General features: G+C 42.5%; 2 protein-coding genes across 2 annotated transcripts in view; one reads left to right on the forward strand and one right to left on the reverse strand.

The window, feature by feature from the left end:
• The first annotated feature begins 1,350 nt into the window (after positions 1-1,350).
• Rtraf (RNA transcription, translation and transport factor) lies at positions 1,351-13,649 on the forward strand. The gene is made up of 8 exons (XM_057785976.1): positions 1,351-1,500; positions 2,451-2,575; positions 5,089-5,188; positions 7,741-7,827; positions 8,879-8,967; positions 10,983-11,051; positions 13,116-13,164; positions 13,296-13,649. The coding sequence occupies exons 1-8, from the start codon at positions 1,440-1,442 to the stop codon at positions 13,448-13,450; spliced, it is 735 nt and encodes a 244-aa protein (XP_057641959.1). The 5' UTR covers positions 1,351-1,439; the 3' UTR covers positions 13,451-13,649.
• A 98-nt stretch (positions 13,650-13,747) lies between these two features.
• The window catches only part of Nid2 (nidogen 2), a 65,081-nt gene continuing 57,038 nt past the window's right edge, over positions 13,748-21,790 (reverse strand). Inside the window, exons 15-21 of the mRNA XM_057785975.1 lie at positions 21,405-21,574; positions 19,318-19,447; positions 18,530-18,701; positions 16,476-16,633; positions 15,442-15,565; positions 14,510-14,622; positions 13,748-14,371 (exon numbers count right to left, since the gene is read on the reverse strand). Coding sequence (XP_057641958.1) covers positions 14,361-14,371; positions 14,510-14,622; positions 15,442-15,565; positions 16,476-16,633; positions 18,530-18,701; positions 19,318-19,447; positions 21,405-21,574 — 878 coding nt within the window. The 3' untranslated portion in view covers positions 13,748-14,360. The remainder of the gene's footprint in view (positions 14,372-14,509; positions 14,623-15,441; positions 15,566-16,475; positions 16,634-18,529; positions 18,702-19,317; positions 19,448-21,404; positions 21,575-21,790) is intronic.

Consider the following 21,790-nt stretch of genomic DNA (forward strand, 5'->3'; position numbering starts at 1 on the left):
TAATGTTTTGTCAGCCTTAGTAACAATCACATTTAAACTGTTCCTATTCAAGTATATTCCCGGTGTTTGGGGTATAAGAATTAGAAGGGCTAAGCCAGCCTGAATTGGTATGGGGTGCTGGCACAGGTAAGGGGAAACCCGAGAATCTCGTATTTACTATCTGATGCCTGTGCATATAATTTTAAACCAGATGCATTACAGGAAAGGACATGAGAAGTAGAGAAATGATTATGTAACCTATCAATTAAAATACAGAATCACCCATACTAGTAACCTGCCCCTCCTATCTTTGGACCTCTTGAAATCAGAGACCCACGCTGTAGACTGAGGTCCTTGGTACTCTCACTCATGTGGCCTGCTGTTCCTCTGTAAGTTGCACTATAGCTTTGCTCCAAAATAAAACTATTTGGCTTCTGCAAATTTGCATGAGCCATATTTCCAATTTTTTGGATAAGAGGCCAAGAAACACCCAGCTCAGACCACACCCACTGACAGCTCTGCTAAAAGTGGGAAGTTTTAAATGAACATTTTCGACAATCAGTCGCATTGCAGAGTGAGGAAATAGATTAGAAATGGCTGTCTGTCACTCCATATCCAGGGAATCCAACACCCTCACAAACATACATACAGGCAAAACCACCAATGTACATAAAACAAAAGAAGACAAGACAAAACTGACTCTAGGCAATTAGTTAGGTATTTAGAATCAGTAGAAGTGACTCGGACCTGATTTGAGGTCATAGCTGTGGGACTAGAAAGGATTTAAAGGACATGGCACAGGAGAGACCTCAGGAGTAAGCAGCCTACTGTAGGCAGTGACTGAGAGTTTGGGTGAAGGAAAGGCCGGCTCCTGATTTCTGACTTCACTCTGGCTGGTGACAAATCGAAGTACGGCATTGGGGTTGTATGTTATCTGTGTATCCTTCAACTAGTCCGAAAGATCTCCTTCAGGGACCGACCTTTCCTTTCGGTCTTTATCAGCGTTCAAAGAGGAGCAATTAAAATTAATACGTTCAAAATACTAAGCAGCAACTCTGAGCCAATGAGAGCTATGGCCAATCTCAGAAAGCCTACAGACACCACTTCTTGTTTGTTTATTATTTTAGTTTTGGTTTTGCCTCCAGTAACAAGAAAAGGAGTTAGACCAAAAAGCGATACTCCCAACTTGCTTTCGCTCCATTGTACAACTAGGAAGCTGACAATAAAGTTTATTTGAGCGTCGACGTGCCTCGACGTGGCCCCGCCTCCCCAGCAGCAGCGCTGATTGGCGAGAGCTTGCAGGCCTCAGGCCTTCCTAAGCCGCGATTGGCGCGAGCTGCCGTCCGTCCGGAGCGTCGGGCGCCGCCCCGCCCTCTCGCCGCGTCGCCGGTGCCTGCGCCGCCCGCCTCTCTCTTGTGTCCCGGCAGAGGCCCGGGCGGCCAGCACGAGCACCGACGACCATGTTCCGACGCAAGCTCACGGCCCTGGACTACCACAACCCTGCAGGCTTCAACTGCAAAGGTGGGCGGCGGCCGCGGGGCCCGGAGACGGTGCCTTCCCAGTCCGCCCGGATCCGGCGGCCGCTACCCCGCCGACCGCGGCACGCTTCCCGGCCCGACGGCTGCTCGGCGGGCACCTTATGGGGCAGCAGGGCAGGGCCGGGGAGACCTATGGGGCGTGCAGAAAGTTAGTGGCCGGCTGCCAGGGGTGGAATGGTCCAGAAAAAGACACTTGGTTTTAAAGTCCTGCCGGCCAGGGGGAGACTGGGAGTGTGGCGGGGCCCAGGGCCTTATTTCGCTGTACAGGACGCACAGGTAGAAGGCAGTTTCTAAGCCGGGTCAACGTTTGGTCTCTGGAAGCGTATCAGGGTCTATTCTGGTTTTGTACTTGGTTTTTGACACAAAGCTTAATGGGCGGTGTGGTGATAGGTCCGAAATTGGGGTTTGAATCTCAGCTCTCTGGCATGTAAAATGAGAATTTTTCCTGAGTATGTTAGGGAAAATCTAAGGAAGCAAACGCATCCTAGAAAGAGTATACTGTCTCCTAGCTTTCAGTTTTTAAATATTTGTGTTCGGGGTGCTCTAATGTTTATTTCTTGTTTCCTGTGTTGACTTGCTTCTAAGTTTTTACCTGTCCAGTGCCCCTCATACTCTGAAGGAACTAAGGTACACTGTTTCATGCATGTTTAGTTCATTTAATACTAAAAACAGCCCCATGCAATAAGCCCCATTACTATCCTCATATTTTATCTGAAGAATCTGAAACTTAGAAAGTGTACCCAGTTTTCTGAAGTATACCCAGAATTTGAGTGTATTGCAGTGAATCTGTGGCTCCAGAGTCTGAACTTTGAACACTTGCTTACTTCTCTTTGGGAGTAGGGGTTGAGGTGGGGTGGGGTGGGTCAGGTCAGTTGGCTTAGTGTTTGCAGGTGGTAGGACTCAGTGACTTAATATGTGATGTTTTTGTTACAGATGAAACAGAATTTAGAAACTTCATTGTTTGGCTTGAAGACCAGAAAATTAGACACTACAAGATTGAAGACAGAGGTAACCTGAGAAATATCCACAGCAGTGACTGGCCCAAGTTCTTTGAAAAGGTAATGCACCAGGAAGAAAAAGAAAGCATGAAGTTCAGTTGAAAATTCTTATATTCTTTCAAGATATAATAGTGATCAGTATCAGTAAAGCGAATTTCATGGATTTCAAATTTTGCTCTTTTGATTTTTAAAGCAAATTATATTATCTCCCACCATGTTTAACCTAAGTCCTCAAAACTTGGTGGGAAGATATTCCTTAATAAGGCTACCTACTCTAATTTTTATGTATGTGTATGTGTTTGTTAGGTATCCACAGAGACCAGAAGAGTGCATCAGATCTCCTGGAGCTGGAGTTCTATTAGACACAAAAATACAGGAATGTACTTTTTTTGCTTTAGAGCCTGTCCTGGAACTAGCTCTTGTAGACCAGGCTGGCCTTGAACTCACAGAGATCCACCTGCCTCTGCTTTCCAAGTGCTGGGATACTTTTGAGAACTTGTCTGAGTTACTTTTCTGGTGCTATGAAGAGACACCATGACTGAGGCAGCTTATAAAATAAAGCTTTTATTTGAGGACTTGCCTACAGTTTTGGAGAATGGGGAACATGCTAGCAGGCGGCCAGCCGTGCACTGGAGCAGTAACTGAGAACTCACCTCCTTATCCCCGAGTAGGAGACAGACAGAGCTTCCTGGGCATTGTGGGGTAGACCTCAAAGCCCACCCCCAGTGACATACCTCCTCCAACAAGGTGTGGCCTAATAAATCCTTCCCAAACCAGTTCCATCACCTGTGGATCAAGCATTTAAATATATGAGCCTGTGGGGCCATTCTCATTCAAACTGCCACAGTACTCTTATGAAAGGATGTAAGTGACGTGCCCGAACACTTGAAACTGTCACGCTTATTCTTATAGTTAGTGTACAGAAGTCCCTGTATTTGATAGAAATGGTTCTAAAAAGCTCTGTATGGATGTTTTTGTGACTAGAATTAGATTTTCTATTGATTTATTTTAATTTTAATAATATTTTTGCAGAAAAAAAATGTTTTGAAAACTCAATAAAAAAAATCACATCATTATAATGCCAGCGAATGGGAGTGACAGTGGCACCAGCCTCCTTGTATTGTTCGTGAGCCATATACCTGACAGGCCTGTTCCTACAAGTGCTCACCCATAGCAGGGCCCACATGCGTATTGCCACTGCCACTGCTTCTGTTGGTTTGTTTTTGTTTAACATTAAACTTTTTTTTTCAATTTTTAAAAAAGATTTTAAAATATAATGCTAGTGTTTTCTGTTTGTTCACTTGTCCTATGCACCTGCTCCTTCATGTAAAAGGTACAAATGATGGAAAGTATGCAGAGATTAAAGATAATTGCTTATATAAAAGACCCAGACTCATAGTAAGATAAAGATAAATCATTATTCACCGAAAGACTATCAGGAACGTCATTGTTTAAGACATATTTGAAAACATCTATTGGGTGGTTAACCTCTAGATTTTAAGTTGCAACTTGTATTTTTAAAATATTTTAGTACTGACAAGTTTGTCTTATTTTGTTTTTGGTTTTTAAGACAGGGTTTCTCTGTGTAATAGCCTTAGCTGTTCTGGAACTCTCTTTGTAGACCAGGCTGGCCTCAACTCAGAGAGATCTGCCTGCCACTAGTGCTGGGATTAAAGGTGTGCACTACCCGCCCAACTCTGACAAGTGTTTTTTGATCTTGGTCAAATCTTGTGAATGAGAATTAGTTGGTATATTAAAGAAATAAAATCTTTGGTTAGAAAATGAGTTGTGACAAAAAAGTATCAATTCATAAATTATTCCTGAAGTTTTGACTGAAAACTTTGTTGCTAGGATGCACTTTCCGCTTCTAAGAGTCTGAAGGGTCCTCTCATTTGCCTAGCGAATACTTGGTATAGCCAACACACATGTTCCATAACTTGCTCTGTTAAGCATTTGTTATGACGTTCATATATGAAAGTTAAAATTCTAATAAGTGACTGAATTGTCTGTCCTTCTTTTAAAGGATTTTATCATTTTATCTAATTGCCCTGTGCACTGGGCCTGGAATCAATTTAAGACTTAGGCCTCACATTTGGCTTTGGTCTCACATCTAAGTTGTATAGCCACTGTTGAGTATCAGATTTTTCTAGACCACAGGTTTCTTATCTAAATGATGTTATTCTTGAATCCAGCTGTCCTTCCTGGGATCTCCCAATACAAACATTTTTTTTAAAGGGAATATTTCATTGTTTCACTTAAAATGATAATCTTAAATGTTTTCTTCTGAGCTGTGTAATCACATCAGAGGTTTAATAGTAATAGAAGTGGGGATGCACACTGTAATCCTAGTCCCTGGGAGGTGGAGGAGAGAGAATCAGGAGTCCCAAGCCAGTCATGTGTATCTGGACTCCAAGGCCAGTCTGGGCTGCATAAGGCACTATCTCAAAAAATTAATGATAGAGATGTTATAAGAAATTCCTAAAGATCCATATTGAGGCCTGTGTCAAATCTGCTATTCTTTAGTTCTGTGGCTGTATGATAATGAAATCCATTTTTTCTCCTTCCCTTCACAGTATCTCAGAGATGTTAACTGTCCTTTCAAGATTCAGGAGCGACAGGAAGCAATTGACTGGCTTCTTGGTTTAGCTGTTAGACTTGAATATGGAGATAATGGTATGTTTTGTGGGGAATGTGAGTGTGGGTGTGGGCTTGTGAGATTTTTTTTAGAAGATTTTTATTTTTAGTTATATATGTATCCTATACATTCCTGGTGTCTGTGAAGGCCAGAAGTGGACATCAGGACTCTTGGAACTAGAGTTGAAAGCAGCTGTGAGCTGCCATGTGGGTGCTGGGAATCAAACCCAGGTCCTCGGCCAATGCTCTTCTCCAGCCCATGTTTAGCTTATTGCTGTGTGGATGGCTTAGCCTTTGATGCTGCTGCCAGCCTCAGGACCCATGGGGTTTGGAGTATTGGTTGCAGCTGCTATTTCACAGGAGAAAAGACATACTAGTGTGTCCAATGCCAGTGCACATTAAGACAGTATGGGCCAATGTGTTTATATTATGTTAGTCCTTCTATTATTGGCAACTTTGAAAAAAATTTTTTGTTGTTTTTATTGGCCTATACATTTTTCTCTGCTCCCTTCCCTTCCTCCCCTCTCCCCTTCTACCCTCTTTTGTGACTCCCATGCTCCCAGTCTTGCCTATTTCTCCTTCCTAGATCCATGTATGTCTGTTTTAGGGTCCTCTTTGTTGTCTAGGTTCTCTGGGGTTGTGAACTGTAGGCTGGTTTTTCTTTGCTTTATGTCTAAAAGCCACTACACGTGTATTGGACACTTTTGAGTATTAGGGCCATTATGTTTGTCGCCTTTCATTAGACATCTTTCCTTTTCTGTGTGCTGTGTCGCCCGTCTCCCGCGTTCCTGTCTTTCCTTTTCTGTGTGCTGTGTCGCCCGTCTCCCGCGTTCCTGTCTCTCCTTTTCTGTGTGCTGTGTCGCCCGTCTCCCGCGTTCCTGCTGCTGTCACTTGCTTCAGCTTCTGTCAGTCTTCTGATTGTGACCTTTTGAACTAGTGTTAAAGGTCCTGCCTTCTGTTCTCAGCGGCATGGTCCGTTGACTAATTTGTGAAATGTGCTTAGAATGCAGCTTCTATCTAAAGACCAGCTCTAGTCACACCTTCTCAAGCATTACCAGTTTCCCTTCCTTGGGACTAAAAACCATGCAAACTCAATCTTGCTAATGTTTAGGGTCTTTAGAGTGTTTTCTGTTTCCTTCTCTGGGTTGTTAGCAACTGTGTGGGAGGTCATTAGCAATAGATTATCCTAGGATCTTGGACCTTATCAAAGCTGATCTTCGGCTGCTCCCACGTAGATTCTTATTCATTCCCCTTGCCTTTTCTCATTGCGTTTGTTCCATTTATACTTGCCTTCAGTGTTGGTGGCTTGTGCTGTATACCCACAGTTGATTAGCATATGCATTCGTTTCTCAAATAAAAGCTTATGTGTAAAATATGATAGTCTTATATTTCAAAAAGGAAAGAGTTGAAAGACAAATAGTATCAAAAGTGTATTAAACATCTAAACTACACAACAAGCTTTGTTTAATTTTCAGTTTTCAGCATTGCAGGAGCAGGGACTCCAAGCTAACTAAGGCAGCAATACTGACCTTCATCAGCAGGAGGCATTGGCGTTCTTGACTTAGGACTTAAATCTGTTGAATCATTGCGATTTTTTGTGTGCCTTGCCATTACTAAAAACCTTTTCAATCACATGCCAAAGTGATTAATATCTGATTTCAATTTCACTACTTTTTAAAGTTTAGATTCATGGGAAAATTATAATAGTACAGAGAGTTTTCTTATATGAAGATCTGAGAAGCCATTTTTGGCATTAAGTTTATTCATTATTTCTTTTAAATATTTTGAAGTGAAAACAAAATGCCTTTAGAATTTTTAATTTTCATGATATGTTTTAAATTTGTGTATGATACTACACTTTTCATGGTTTTGAGTAGAAAGCAGTATTTCAGTATTGAAAAGATTTGGGGGAAAATTTTATTTTCCACCTAATGTTCTTTTTTAAAGCTTGGGACAGGTTTTGGCCAAGTTGCCCATAGTATCACTGAATTTGATCTGTAGTTCAGGCAGTCCTACAATTTGTGACCCTCCTGCTTGACCTCTGTGACTGAGGTCACAGGTATATTGCCACCTTGCCCTGCTTCTGTTTAATTTTAGGTAATTCATGTGTATGTGTGTCCCCGTCTATTCTTCTGTCCTAAATTTAAGAGCAAGGTATAAAAGACTTTATTTCCTAAGCGTTAGATGTTGCTATATATTTTGCAAAGCTTATTTCTGTAATCCAAGCATTTGAGAGGGTCAGGGTTCAGGGCCAGCTTTAGCTCAGAAACTTGTATCAAGTGTTTTAGGTGAATCAAAAAGTTACTTCTCGCCGGGCAGTGGTGGCGCACGCCTTTAATCCCAGCACTTGGGAGGCAGAGGCAGGCGGATCTCTGTGAGTTCGAGACCAGCCTGGTCTACAAGAGCTAGTTCCAGGACAGGCTCCAAAACCACAGAGAAACCCTGTCTCGAAAAACCAAAAAAAAAAAAAAAGTTACTTCTCTTTCTTTAGTTTTTGTGTGTAAAGTATAATTTTGAGTGGATGTCACAATGGTTCAGCTAAATTCAGTAAACAATAGTTATTTTAACCTTAAGTTGCCTGTTTTTTATAGCTGAAAAATACAAGGACTTAGTACCCGATAACAGGAAAAATACTGACAACACAGCTAAAAATGCAGAGCCATTGATCAACCTGGACGGTGAGTATGTGATGCCCACAGGTGACAGTCTTGGTTTTGCAAATGCTTTCTACTTCTAGAATGAAGACTGGTGTAACTTAAGTCAATGCTTGAGATGAGTGGCACTAACTGTGTTCTTTTTTGTATTTTGTTGTCAGTTATAGTATGCTGTTTTTTCTCCCCCAACCCACTCACCATTGAATATTTGAATGTTAAAATGCAGGTGGTTTTTTTGCTCCAAATAATTTGGATTTTGATTTCTTATTCATTGTGCCAGTTATTGGTCACCTTCCTGACTGTATAATTTTTTTTTAATACAGTGACAAATGATAAAATGTTTCATTATTTCAAGTCCCACGTGCACTTTTAGTAATTCCCTTTTAAGGTGTTACATTTTAAAAATTCCCTAGAGTGTGGTGTGTTAAATATGCTTTCATCGACTGATTGCCTGTGACCTGCGATATAAGTTATTCTTGAGAGTGAATGAGCTTCTTACACACTCCAGAGCCACTGTACACAGAAAAGCATTGGGAAAACTACCCACTGAAGCATCTACTTTTGTTTTTGTTTATTTCTTTGTTTGTCTTTTTGAGACAGAGTTTCTCTGTAGCTTTGGAACCTGTGCTGAAACTAACCCTTGTGGACTAGGCTGGCCCCTAACTCATAGAGATCTGCCTGCCCCTGCCTCCCGAGTGCTGGGATTAAAGGTGTGAGCCGCCACCACCTGGCTGAAGGCATCTGTATTAAAATTAATAGCTTTGGGAAGAAACATTAATTAAAAGTGTCTGTAAATGGGCCTTGCAGACCACTCAAGGGCAGGCTTAGTGTTAAATTGGCCATTTGTGAACTTGGCTTGATCAGGCTAGTGCGGTTGGTAAGGAGACCTTGCACCTGTTTTCCTCACTGTTGGCATGGTGCACTGCTTTGTGGCTTTCCTTGAAAGCAGCAAAAAGACTGGGGATGAGTCTGTCCCAGAAAGTTGGTATTTTTGTAAGCTCATATGTTCAGATAAGTAATTATGATGTTTGCAGAGCTGTAAGGTTTATGTTTATTCATTTTTAATCTTTTATAGTAAATAATCCTGATTTTAAGGCTGGTGTCATGGCTTTGGCTAACCTCCTTCAGATTCAGCGTCATGATGATTACTTGGTAATGCTTAAGGTAAGGTGCCCATGTTATTCTTGACAGAAACTACATATGTAGAAGAATCTTCACTTTTCTGAAAGCTGTCTATTTTTACCTAAGTTTATGATGGGCTGATAAATAGAAATTCAAAAGAATGTGGGACTGAGAGCACACATCATTATTTTATCTGTTTCACATTGTCTAGTAGGAAGCTGGTATCCCAGCATTAGATGTATGCACACCAATTGTTTTGTCTTTGCAGAAATAAAAATTTCACTCAATCCTAGTAATAATCTTGCTGAGAAATACTAAAAAAAAAAAAAGTGGAGTTGGCTCGGCTGGTAGAGTCCTTACCACGTAAGCCTAAGGACTGATTTTGGAACTCAATACACACATTAATAAACAAGCACAAAAATCTCTGCTGGGAAGGCAGAGACAGGTGGATCCCTGGGGCATGCTAGCCAGCCATTTGAGCCATATGAATGTGAGCCATCTCACACTGGTCATTGCCCTACTTTTACTTTTGACAGATATATAAAGGCAATTTAGTAGAGAAAGGCTAGTCTGGAAAAAGGTTGAGACCAACTGGGAGACACCCAGCACCAGCCTTTAATCTCCACACGTGATGTTCACCCATATGTACAAGTACACATGAATGTGTACACACATATACCTCACAGCAAAAGAAAAAAGCTTATTAAGAAACTAAGACCTGCTGGACAGTGGTGGCGCACGCCTTTAATCCCAGCACTCAGGAGGCAGAGGCAGGTGGATCTTTGTGAGTTCAAGGCCAGCTTGGTCTACAGAGCTAGTTCTAGGACAGGCACCAAAGCTACAGAGAAACCCTGTCTCAAAAAACCAAAAGAAGGCCGGGCGGTGGTGGCGCACGCCTTTAATCCCAGCATTTGGGAGGCAGAGGCAGGCGGATCTCTGTGAGTTCGAGACCAGCCTGGTCTACAAGAGCTAGTTCCAGGACAGGCTCCAAAACCACAGAGAAACCCTGTCTCGAAAAACCAAAAGAAGAAAAAGAAAAAAAGGAACTAAGACCTAGAAGAAGATAACAAACATCTAAGACATAGACAGTTGTAGAGCCATCTTTGTTCAGTCGGGTGAGAGTGTGTGTTGTTGAGGAAGGGGGAAATCACTAATGGTGAACTTAGCCACACTACAAGTCCTCTTTGAGAAAGAAACAATGCTCTCGTCTTCAGCATCTTCCACTTCTAGATAAACTATGCAAGTTATACTCTTCCATCAAGAAACACAGCTCCCTGAAAGAGCGTTGTTTTTGAGAAAGGAAAAGCATTCCATAAAGTTACTGCTGTAAACATGATGTGGAGTGGAGCAGGAGGATTGATTAGATACTGTTGGATAACTGCTGTTGTAGGAGATGGAAAGCTTTGAGAGTGAAGGTCTCTATAAATCACTTTGTAGTAAGTTGAATAAATTTCCCTCTATGCAGAAGGGATTATTATTTATCCTACTTATTAGAAATATATGGGTTACGTAGACAGTTTCCACAAAGAAATTAGTATTCTTAGGTTATTAGAATATTCATGTTGTATCTGAATGGATTTTCTCAGACCAGCTTAGATGCCAAAGACATCAAGTTGTTGCTAGTTAAATTTAGCTGTTTCAAAGTTTTATTTGCTTAGTCCAGTATGCAAATTTCATTGGGGCAGTCCTACAGTGGTTGCATCAGCTTTAGTCATAAACTAAGGGAGAGGAGAAGCAGATAATGCAGTGTATTTGGGGTACTTTTGCCAAACATTGAAAATCCAGGAGCATGTGGCTGTAACAAAAGTCTTGTGAAGTCCTAGGTCTAGATACATGTTTGTCTTGTTAGGCATTCACATAGTCGTGATACTGTAGAAGCTTTCTTAGATTTGACAGGCACAAAAGTCAGCACATTAAGGGCTGATGTAGTTCAGTGGTAGAGGGCTTGCTTGGTATGCATTAGAGCTTGGATCCAATCCTAGCATTGGGGCAGGGGTGAGCGTTTGTGTATTAGTGGTCTGGTAAAATAGTAAGCAAGGTGTTTTTGGGCTTTCTAGGCAATTCGCATTTTGGTTCAGGAGCGTCTAACACAGGATGCAGTTGCTAAAGCAAATCAAACGAAAGAGGTATGTGTGTTTCTAAGATACTAAGCCATCTAATGGAAATTCCTTCTGGTATTGCGGTGCATTCAAACTTAGTGTTTTCTTAAGATAACACATTCTGGGCCAGGTATGGTAGTGCACACCTTTAATCCTAGCATGCAGGAGGCAGAGGCAAGTAGATCTCTGAGTTTGAGGCCAGCCTGGTCTACCGAGTAAGTTCCAGGACAGCCAGAGCTACATAGAGAAACCCTATCTTGAAAAACCAAAAGAAAAAGATATTCATTCTGTTGGAACATGAGAAAGAGTAGCTGGCTTATGTGTGATTTGAAATTTGATTCTTTTTTTTTTTTTTGGATTTTTCGAGACATGGTTTCTCTGTAGCTTTTCGTTCCTGCCCTGGAACTAGCTCTTGTAGACCAGGCTGGTCTCGAACTCACAGAGATCCGCCTGCCTCTGCCTCCCGAGTGCTGGGATTAAAGGCGTGCGCCACCACCGCCCAGCTTTGAATTTGATTCTTAAGCAAATTCAGTGTATTCAGTGACTGAGGTTCAGACAGATGGGTGAGCAGAGAATTTGTCAGTTCACATTTCACATTCTAGAGAATCTTAGTCATCCATTCAGTCTACAAACTGAGACATGTGCCCACTAGAAATGTGCCTTGTGAAATGGATTGGATTGTTTCGATGCGTGGTAAGAAAGGCAGGACACACTACTGTCCTGTTAAGTCTAGATCCCATCCTCACACTTGTGAGTCTTTGTCATTTAACTCACTTTGTTCAGCATGCCATGACAACCTCCCCCATGAAGAATGCTACTGGAATATTTTTTGACCATGCTGCCAATTCAGAAATCCCTGATAATGCCAGAGGTGTAGGTGTAAGCATTTAACCCTAGTACTAGGGAGACAGGAGATCTCTGTGATCAGGGCCAGCCTCGACTATGTAGTAAGACCCTCTCTCAAAAAAAGGAAATCTCTCCAAAGTGACAATGCAGAGAATGTTCTTGGGAAGGGATAGGAGCTGCCGTTGCCAATAATGGTCCTTTCTTACTACACAGATGTTGAAATGAATGCTCTGTGCCTGCCCCACCCCCATTCCCTCTCTCAAGTCCTGCAGTGAATGCCCTTCGTCCTCTGACCCCTTTAGCAAGTGCGGCAGTAATGAGGGGCTGCTGATCTTGGGGCAGTGCAGTGTAGGTGCCTCTGAAAGACACTCCACTTCCTACTAAAGGTTCTTACTAGTGTAACTATGTATAAATTGGCCACTGTAAATTGGATCAAAGACCAGCCTATTTCACACACACTATAGAACAAGCAGCAGATTGTTCTGGCATAATAGTCATTCATTCACCAAAATGATGGCAGTGTGAAACAGTGCTGAGCCTCAGTTCTGCTTCTGTTGCAAAGTAGAATCTAGCTTCATCTTGAGCACTACAGTTTGTAACTTCAGATTACAAACTTGTCTGGGTAGCCATTCCCGACTAATATTTGAGGGCTATAGTTGATGTCAACTATAGTTGAGGGCTGGGTAGCTGTTCCTTGTTAGTCTGTTGGCAGGCAAAGAACGCCAGTCTGTGGTACCAGGTGATATACAGTCAGTCAGGACAAGTCTACTCCTACTTTGTATAAGTTATTAGTCCTGTTATTGGATGCAGGTGCTAATGAGTTGGAAAATTAAGCTGTTTGATTAAGATCACATCAAAGTAACTTCTTGTAATAAAACATTAACTATATAATCTGTTAAACAAGTTGACTGAAGAAAACTGTGTTTTATAAATGTGTGTATATTTTGTAGTATCATTTGTAGTCTAATTTGTGTAGTACTTGCTTAGCTCTCGATCCTCCTTCCTGAATAGCATCAAGTGCCTTTTGCAGTTAAGGACCCTTACAGGCCTGGCTTAAAAAGTTGGGTGGACTTTATGTCTCTGGTACATTTGAAGAGCAGTCTTTCCTTGATGGTTATAGCACGGAAAGCCAGCTCTTCGCAGGGTAACTTGTAACAGTCCCTGAATAGCAAGCAACTCTTTAATTTCAAATGAGAAAAGTGACTCTTAACTAAATAGTCTTGTTTTGTCATTATTTTTTAAAAGGGCTTACCTGTTGCTTTAGACAAACATATTCTTGGCTTTGACACAGGAGGTAAGTTATTTTGCTTTAAGTTAAGCTATATTGAGGGACTTGTTCTGAGGTGTACGCGGGTGGCTGGAAGCACAGAAACCACACACACACACACACACACAGAAAGATGCAGTGTTCTTGTCTTATAACAGATGCAGTTCTGAATGAAGCTGCTCAGATCTTGCGATTGCTGCACATAGAAGAGCTCAGAGAGCTACAGACGAAAATTAATGAAGCCATAGTAGCTGTTCAGGCAATCATTGCTGACCCAAAGACAGACCACAGACTGGGGAAAGTCGGAAGATGAGCACATCAGGATTTCAGCTTCTCACCTGCCTAGTGTGATGGGAACCATGTGCATCGGCATGTGTTTGGAAATCAAATGTCACATTTTCGAGGGAGGAATCCCAGGAAATTGGCCGTGTTCTAGAGATTTACCACCATTGCTTTTTTTTCTTTAATAAAGTTGGGGAAAGTAACTTTTTGTTTTGCTTTGAAATAATGTACCCTGTTTCTGTAATTCTCATGCATCCTCCTTTATGGTTAGAGATTCATCCCAACCATGACTTCGTCCTGGAGACAGTATCGATCTATAGACCATTAGAAAGCTTTAAAATATTTTATTGGATTTATATAGAAAATTTAAGAACTGCTACATCTTTGGTGTTTTACATGGAGTACTTTGAGGAATGCTTCTGTAGAGGCACTTAGGGAATCAGTTAGCACCTTTAATATAAATAAAGTGAGGACTTTTGCTGGGAAGTATAAGCAGGCTGGGTCATCCTGGTGATCATCATAGTCTGTTACAGGGCTCTCAGATGACTTAAGGAATAAATTTTCATAACTAGCCATGTGTTTTACTTTTCTTGGGTAGGTAGAATCCATGGCAAAAATCAGATTTAGTGTCTTAAGCTCTTGCTGGGTCTTTGTTGAATAAATTTGGTCTTTTAAATAAGTGTTTACAAAAAGTTGCTTTAATAAGCAATGACTAAAATTCTTTAAACTTCTGATAACGTTTGTTTTTAAAAAATACAGTAGTAATGATTGAGGTATACACTTCACAAAATATACTTAGTCTCGTTGCACTAAAAATGCTCATCTTGTGTGCCCAGAGCTCATAACGACCAATTCCTTTTCCACTGCCTTTGCCTTTGTAGTAAATGTTCTTAGATCAAGATTCTTGTTGTAAACTTGAAATCCTCCTATACATTTTATGTTCATTTTCTTCCTGTGAGGGAGTGGACAGCAGTGAATGTTTCATTAGTTAAGCAGCATAGGAAGGCAGTGCTGGCAGAGTTACCATTGCCCTCTCCCATCCCTTCTCCACCCACTGGGCGAAGGACATGATGTACCCTGATGACCTTACCTGTTGGACAGTAGGGGTAGACTGCAGTGATCCCATAGAGGTGAGACCGCTGCTCGGGGAGATACTCATCGGTAAATTGACCACTGTCTTTATTCACTGATATGACACCATCCCTGGTAAGAGGAGAGGCAGTCAGGGCTAGTCACAAGATAATCTTTTAGTAGGCAACAATTTGACAGTTTTCCGTATACATAAAAGCAAGCAAACAATTCAGCCAAATGAGTTTTGGTTCAATTTGTCTAAAACCAGTGACTCCCGACATAGCTCCTACACCATCCATGAAATGCAAATGTTGTTTACCCTCCCTGGCCCTTCTAAGTCAAAAGCCTGGAACAGCATGCAGAATGTAGTTTTTTTTAACATTTTGTAGCCATAAGAGCTGATGGCTATGTCCCAGAGGACTAAAGTACAGCACTTGTGAAATAGTAGGGAGTTGAAGAAAAGTACTCAGACATGCAACTTTGTTTTCTTTTTAAGGTCTTCTAAGCTCAGAGCCAAACAGTATGTCTCGGTCTTTAAGGTAGACAGTTGATGTTATTTTTCTTATTTTTTGGATTTTCAAGACACGGTTTCTCTGTGTAGCCTTTACTGTCCTATAGACCAGGCTAGCCAAAGAGAGTCACCTGTCTCAGCTTCCTGGTGTTAGAATTAAAGGCATGTACCACCACACCCATCTTGTTAATGTAATTTTTTAAAAGAAAAACTTAAACTTTATACCACTTAAAAGTATTAATTCTCTAAGAACAGATTTAAATAAATGCTTCTTTTTAAGTAGTATATCACCAAATATCTTAGACTTATATGCTCTCTGCAAGCATCACTAGTAAACTTCAGGCTGATGTGGAAGGGTGACTTCAACAATAGGTGTCTGTTTTGAAGGACAGACAGCTCAACAGGACTTCCCAACTAGAGCTGCTGACTGGGGGGCTCACCTCCGCCAGTCGGTATGGTAAAAGTGATCTGCATAGCTGACGATGCTGAAGGGGTAATTGAGATGATTTTGGATGACACGCCGTCCGGTTCCATCAGGTAGTGTACATTCCAGTTTCTTGGTTCCTTTTAAGATACCCAAGGGGGAAAATGAGATGCCAGATAGAGTCTTCAAGGAGAACAGAGGCAGAATTTAAAAATGGGGCATTTTACTCCCACTATGGTCCACGTTAGCTACTGTAAATCCATGTCCACTCGGTGCAGCAGAACTCTAGTTCTGAGTAGTTTCAAGCCTAAATCCTTTTATGGAAGAAACAATGCAATCTATCGAAATCTTCCAGTTTCTTCCCAAGAAGAAGGGCCTGCATTTATAGGTTGAAAACATAACATCCAGTTTGGCCAAAATGCTTACATATTTATAAAGTCTACATAAGAAAATGAAAATAGTAGTGGGTAGTTTTACATGGAAACACGAATTCAGTGGAAAAATAAGGAATTTTCATGTTCCAGATTTCTTAATAAGAAGTCTAAATAATACCTTTTAAAAAATGTAATGTTTAGACAACTGGATTGTAAAACACCCAGCTGCGTATTCAGCAAATTCAGCAACTTTTATTTTCTTTAGTAGAATGAGATACGGTATCTGAGTTTTTCTAGTAATGCACAGTATGCCGCAAAATAGATAACCTGGCGTTAATGCATTCCTGAAGGAGGCCGTTCTCTTACAGCACGTGGCAAAGGATCATAGCACACGAAGTGAGAAAAATCTTAGAGTTAAACTAATAATGGCCCAGAAGGTAGACCAACCTCAGTTCATGCAAACTTAAAAGGGGCAGGGGCAGGGGCAGGACAGACATGCTGCAGTCAGGCCCCTTTGAATCCCACTGTAAGAATCACTGCACAGTGTTCTTTTAAAGCTTACAGATCTGGCAAGTATGATAGAAATTTATATCAAAAGATCTAAAAGATGGGCAAATCCCCAGATCGCTTGCACTGCTGCGAGGAAGGCCATCATTCTCAACGTCACCAGTATTACCTGCATCTGCCCAGCACAGCAGTTTGGAGAAGGGATCAAAGGTTAACCCGTTGGGTAATCCAATATCTTTGTTGATTAGAATTCTTCTGTTTTCTCCATCTAAAGATGATGTTTCAATTTTAGGAGCTTCTCTGTTCCAGTCTGTCCAGTACAAGTTGCTATGGATAAATGTTAATGGAGAGTTATGAACAGTTGTGCAGGGGTTGTGCATACAAGCCCCTCCCCCCGACAACACCCCAAAAGGACAGCCATGCAGCTTAGGGTATGTAGCAGCCACAGTGGCCACCACTGATCACCACCTCCTGGTTTTCACAGTCTTAATCTTGGTTATCCAGGTTTAGTGTCTTGCTCCTCACTATCAGTTTTTTAAAAGTGGCTTCTGTTGGTGCCTTTTCTTGCTTCACAGGGGAAGCTAGATACTTTACTGCAAGCTACCCTATGAAGAGACCCATAAGCCTGCCAGCGGTCCACGTGAGAACTTAGACCTTTTCAGCCAAGCCTTGATCATGGTGGCCTGGCCAGTATCTTGGTTGCTGCATCTTAACATTTATTCATTACGAACTTGTGTTGCTTCACCCAGATACCTTACGGTTAATAAATGTTGTCTTGGGCTGCCAAGGCCTTCTGACAACTGCAACTGTGGGGAGTCATTAACTGTCTAGACCCTTGCCTCTCAGACACTTGATGTAGTTGCCCAAAAACCCTTAATTTGTTGAAATCTTGAACTGGATCTTGGACCTAGAATCCAAAGAAATATATTTGTTAGAGGCATTTGTGTGGTAGAAAATGAGTCATGTTATAAGGAACAAGGTGGGATTTGAGGAATAAAGGGAGAGTTTCTTGGAAAAGTACCCAAGTATTGAAGGTCCGGGACACTTAGTTGTCCTACACTTGGCTACCAGGACAGAGACACTCCTAACATGAAAAAAATACTTAAACAGTATCTTGTTAAAATCTGCAAAAAGAGAAGAAATACTGAAACTTCATGAAAGCTATAGGTACTAGTCAGTTGAACCCAGAGAACCACAGCAAAAGGGAGAGAAATGTCAGTCTTCTCTGCTGTGAACGTCACTCCTTATTGGTGACAGTAAGAGCCAGAGTCCAGGTTCCAGTCCGTCCGTGACCAACTAAGCCTCTGAGAACCTGCGAAGACTTAGTTATGTGTATCTCACTTTGGTGTCAGGGTGCTTGACTTTGACATTTTCCTCTAGAATCTAAATCCGGAAGCATAATGACCCAACAAGGTGCTATTGTTCAGTTCCCACCCTTTCAGACTGAGCACCAAGGACTATGAGGAGTGGCCCTAGGAGATACTTAGTCCTGCGAGATAAGGTTTCTTCATGTGTAAAGTCCAAACCAATTTGAGGCTTTCTTCACTACCTTAAAGGGCTTCTCTGTAATTAAGTTTGGTGGAAGCTGCACGTCAGTAATCCCAGAGATCCCTGCCCAGGCAGGTACACCACAGGTGACAGAGTAGTTGTCATGGAGAGGGAACACTTTTACCTAGATTGTACACTCCCCATCCAGGACGGGGAGTGGAGAAACAAAACAACACTGCTGTGACCTTAACAAGGCTTTCTCAAGGTCCTGCTTCGTGATCCTCTGATGCAGGCACTTCCCAGATTCTGCAGAACACACTACATTCCAAGATAACACATTAGCTCTTACTTGCCTGTCCCTTACATCCTCCCTCATACAATGCGAGCTCCTTAAAAACAAAGTCAAACCTGTGCTGACACACACCTTTAATCCCAGCACAGGAGAGGCAAAGACAGATGGGTCTCTGTGCATTCGAGACCATCTGGTCTAGACAGTGAGTTCCAGGACAGGTAGGACTGTCCTGGAACACATAGAAACCGTGTCTCGAAAAACAAAGCAAAACCCCGCTTCTGCCTTCAAAGATGCCTGATACCTAACAGCGCCTTGACATATATCCAGTAAATTAGGTATTTGAGTTTTTATTCTGGTCTGGACCTTCCTGTGCCATATATAAGACCTAGGAGCTCAGAAACAAATCTACAGATGGACTGAGAGAACAAAGGAAGCCATCTAACCCTCGGATTGGATCCACAGTGATGGCTCGTGGATTCACCAAATCTGTGTGAAAGAGGACCTTCCGCTCGGAACCATCCAGTCCTGCCCGCTCTATCTTATCCAGGCCACTATCTGTCCAGTACATCCTTCGGCGGACGTGGTCGATGGCAAGTCCTTCAGGGCTTATCAGACCTGGAAATGAAAGCGGGGAGAGCATCAGCAGGGTGTGAAAGGTGAACTTAAGTTATCTAAGCCGCTTACAGAGCCTTGAAGATCCCAAAACGGAGGCTTGTAGAATTGACCTTCTGTTGCCTTGTCAACTGTACCTGGTATCTTCTGTACTAGACCTTACTACCCTGGTGGCTCCTCGCATCCATGGTGCTGGGGACAGGCAATATAAACTGCCCAAACTGCCAGACCCTGGATTGTTTGTTTGTTTATAAATTTTTCAAGATGGGGTTTCTCTTGTAGCCCTAGCTGTCCTGGAACTCATTTTGTAGCCCAGTCTGATCCTGAACTCATAAAGATCCACCTGCTTCTGCCTCCTGAGTGCTGGGATTAAAGGCGAGTCCCCAGCATCCCTGGACTCTTACTGCCACCCACATCTTTGCGGACAGTTTGCCTTATCCTAGAATCACCTGTTTCTGCTGTATAGAAGCATTTGTTAACAGAGGTGTAAGGCTTGTACAGCTCAAAAGTAATAGAACTTAACCTTCCCCCTTGGCTAAAAACAGAAACCAGGATGAAACACGCCAATGACAGCAAAATAAAATGCATTGCCAAGGGGCCATGGAACGAAGCTGCTGACCTGAGGTAAGGATGGTCTCGGGTTCTGCTCCTGCTTCCAGGCTGGCACGGCTGATGGTCCGACCAGCAACATCTGTCCAGTAGACCATCTTCTCCTGGCAGTCATAGTCAATCCCCACAACTATGGAGCCCTGCAGAACCAATCATGACAGCAGAAGGATTAGGATTCCCTTCAATCCCGAACACTAAATTCATGGCTACACGGTGGTGCAGGGCATGGAGCCCAGTGGTTAGACAAGGGAGGTAGTGACTCCTCCCTAAGGTCAAAGCCAGGGAGGCCACTTAACCTCCTTCAATACTTCAAACAGTAATGCGTTTATAAAATAGTCTTAATGGCAACTACCATACAGCAAGCTCCTTCAGCACTATTCGAACTGGCTGTAAAAACAGTAATTTCATGAGGAAAATCAGCCCTTTCACTATTGAGAGGATCATCTCCTCAAAATAAGTCCTTAGTGCTCAATGGTGCAAAAGATGACTGCTTCCAAGTATTACTGGCATCTTCTCAAAGAGCCTTTCTAAAATCTGACAACACATGCCAACAAAACTTCCTCTACTGGGTGAAATCCTCCCCAACCTGAGGTGCAATCACCCCTGCCTCTTAATACAAGCATTCAGCTGTGTTACCTATAATTTTATAGATTAAGGAACTGTGGTCACCCAGCCTTTGGCTAGCTAGCATAGCTTTTCCCCTTTCTTCTGAGTGACAGTGTTATTGAAAACCCCAAATCTGGGATGTTCCTGTTTGAACTTCACACAGGACTTTCCATTTCTAACCCAGATTCCTGCTATGAGAACCCCCAGCAGAGACTGACACAGGCCACGCCTTGTCCCCATGTCGTCTAGCAAAGCCTGGAGCTTGGCTTGTGCCTGATGCAGTGGTCACCAGGAGACACTGTATGAAGCAGGATTCGGTGCCTGCAGAGAAGCTGGCATTTATTTGCGGGGGCGGGAGAGGGAATCTAAGGTCTCAGTACTTTTATTTGAAAATCAAAATTAAAAGGCCCTCTCTCTGAGGCAAGAGTACACATTCATACAGACAGCAATGAACCCAGGGGCTCATGGGATTCATAAACTAAGCTTCTCGGTATAAAGGTCACATTTTAGGTAAATTGCTCTAAAGTGTGCTTTAATTCATGTCTCCTTCCTCCGTCAGTTTTGCTATAGCCATCTCCACCCTGCCCATTAGACATGTTCAGAGATGCAAGCAAGCCATCCAGTATATCTAGAATACAAGATGGTTAGCATGAGGAAACTTCAAAAACAGTACACTCAGATCGAGAGTGGACATGGAGCCTTGAATCTTAAAGAGAAGAAAAAGAAAAAAAAAAAGACAGTGGCTGCTTTTAAGCTTCCTTGGAATGAAACAGTAGTTCATTAACAGAAGTAAATATAGTGAACCCTGCCCTGTATGCAGTCTGCTCTGTGCAGTGAAGAAAGGGTCAGAGCAGTTTTCACAGTAACTGGTGATGCCTCTCTCCTGCCCACTGTGAAGGAGAAACCCCTCCTTCCACAAGTAGGTGTTGTGCTAGCTCAAGAAGTAAACTTGTCTTCTGGGGGGGGGGGGTGCAATAAAGTTACGATGGACATGGAAGAAGGCTAAGAAGTGCATCAGAGTGACAGAACCCAAATGAAAGGGGACAGGCTGACAAGTGGTCCTGGGTGGATTTCCACCCTATTGTCTCAAATGACCACAGGGGTCACCTCCTGCTTTTTAAACTTCCAAGATGTCTATAACCTGAACAGAACCCCCAGGAACTACAATGATCTTCCCATAAACACCCGATGACTCTGAAATTCCTTACTGTCTATCTGAACTTCCATGAGCCCTCAGAACAAAGCGGCAAGAATGGGCCAGGTATGATTTGCAACAACTGAACTCCATTAAGCAGACTGCAGCCCAGAAGCATGCTGGAATTCCCTGCACTGCATTCCTTACCCTGTGGCACCCAGCAGAGGCTTCTGAAAACCACAAAGCACAGCTCCTCACACCAACAACCCCATTAGCCTAGCTAACATGCAGGCCCACCCCCATTCCAAGCCCCATTTTTCTCATGTAGCTCAGCTCCCTGGAGAAATCCAGTTTACATGCAGTGACAGCAGAGTCTTGGCTGCATCCTTCTGAAGCCTGCTGCCGTTGAGAGGCAAGTGGCCAATCTGCTGGCCCTGGGCATAGAGCAGGAAGGTGCCCACAGACGGAGGAGTCACATCAGGGCGGGGTGTGGGTCGGACTATAGGTGGAGTGACAGTAGGGATACCTGTTTGTGGGAACAAGGTGGAGAGAGGAAAAAGTTACTGTTGTACACAAGAACCTTCAAAACTACCCAGTGTTTTCATGGGACAGATATTCTTCAAAGAAATTCTGGTTTCTAGGTGTTTTTCAAAGTTATTTAAATTGTTGACAATACTCAGGACATAAAGACAACAAAACACTAGTCTCCAAACAAAGTAGAGGGTTTTTGTTGTCTTTTTTT

This window comes from Chionomys nivalis, chromosome 12 (genome assembly GCF_950005125.1).
Source record: "Chionomys nivalis chromosome 12, mChiNiv1.1, whole genome shotgun sequence".
NCBI classification, from domain to species: Eukaryota; Metazoa; Chordata; class Mammalia; order Rodentia; family Cricetidae; genus Chionomys; species Chionomys nivalis.

Excerpts from the sequence above, each read along its gene's own strand:
- Rtraf (XM_057785976.1), top strand. The coding sequence starts at position 1,440 with ATGTTCCGACGCAAGCTCACGGCCCTGGACTACCACAACCCTGCAGGC. Across the intron at positions 7,828-8,878 it reads GCCATTGATCAACCTGGACG|TAAATAATCCTGATTTTAAG; the intron begins GTGAGTATGTGA and ends AATCTTTTATAG. Across the intron at positions 13,165-13,295 it reads TCTTGGCTTTGACACAGGAG|ATGCAGTTCTGAATGAAGCT; the intron begins GTAAGTTATTTT and ends GTCTTATAACAG.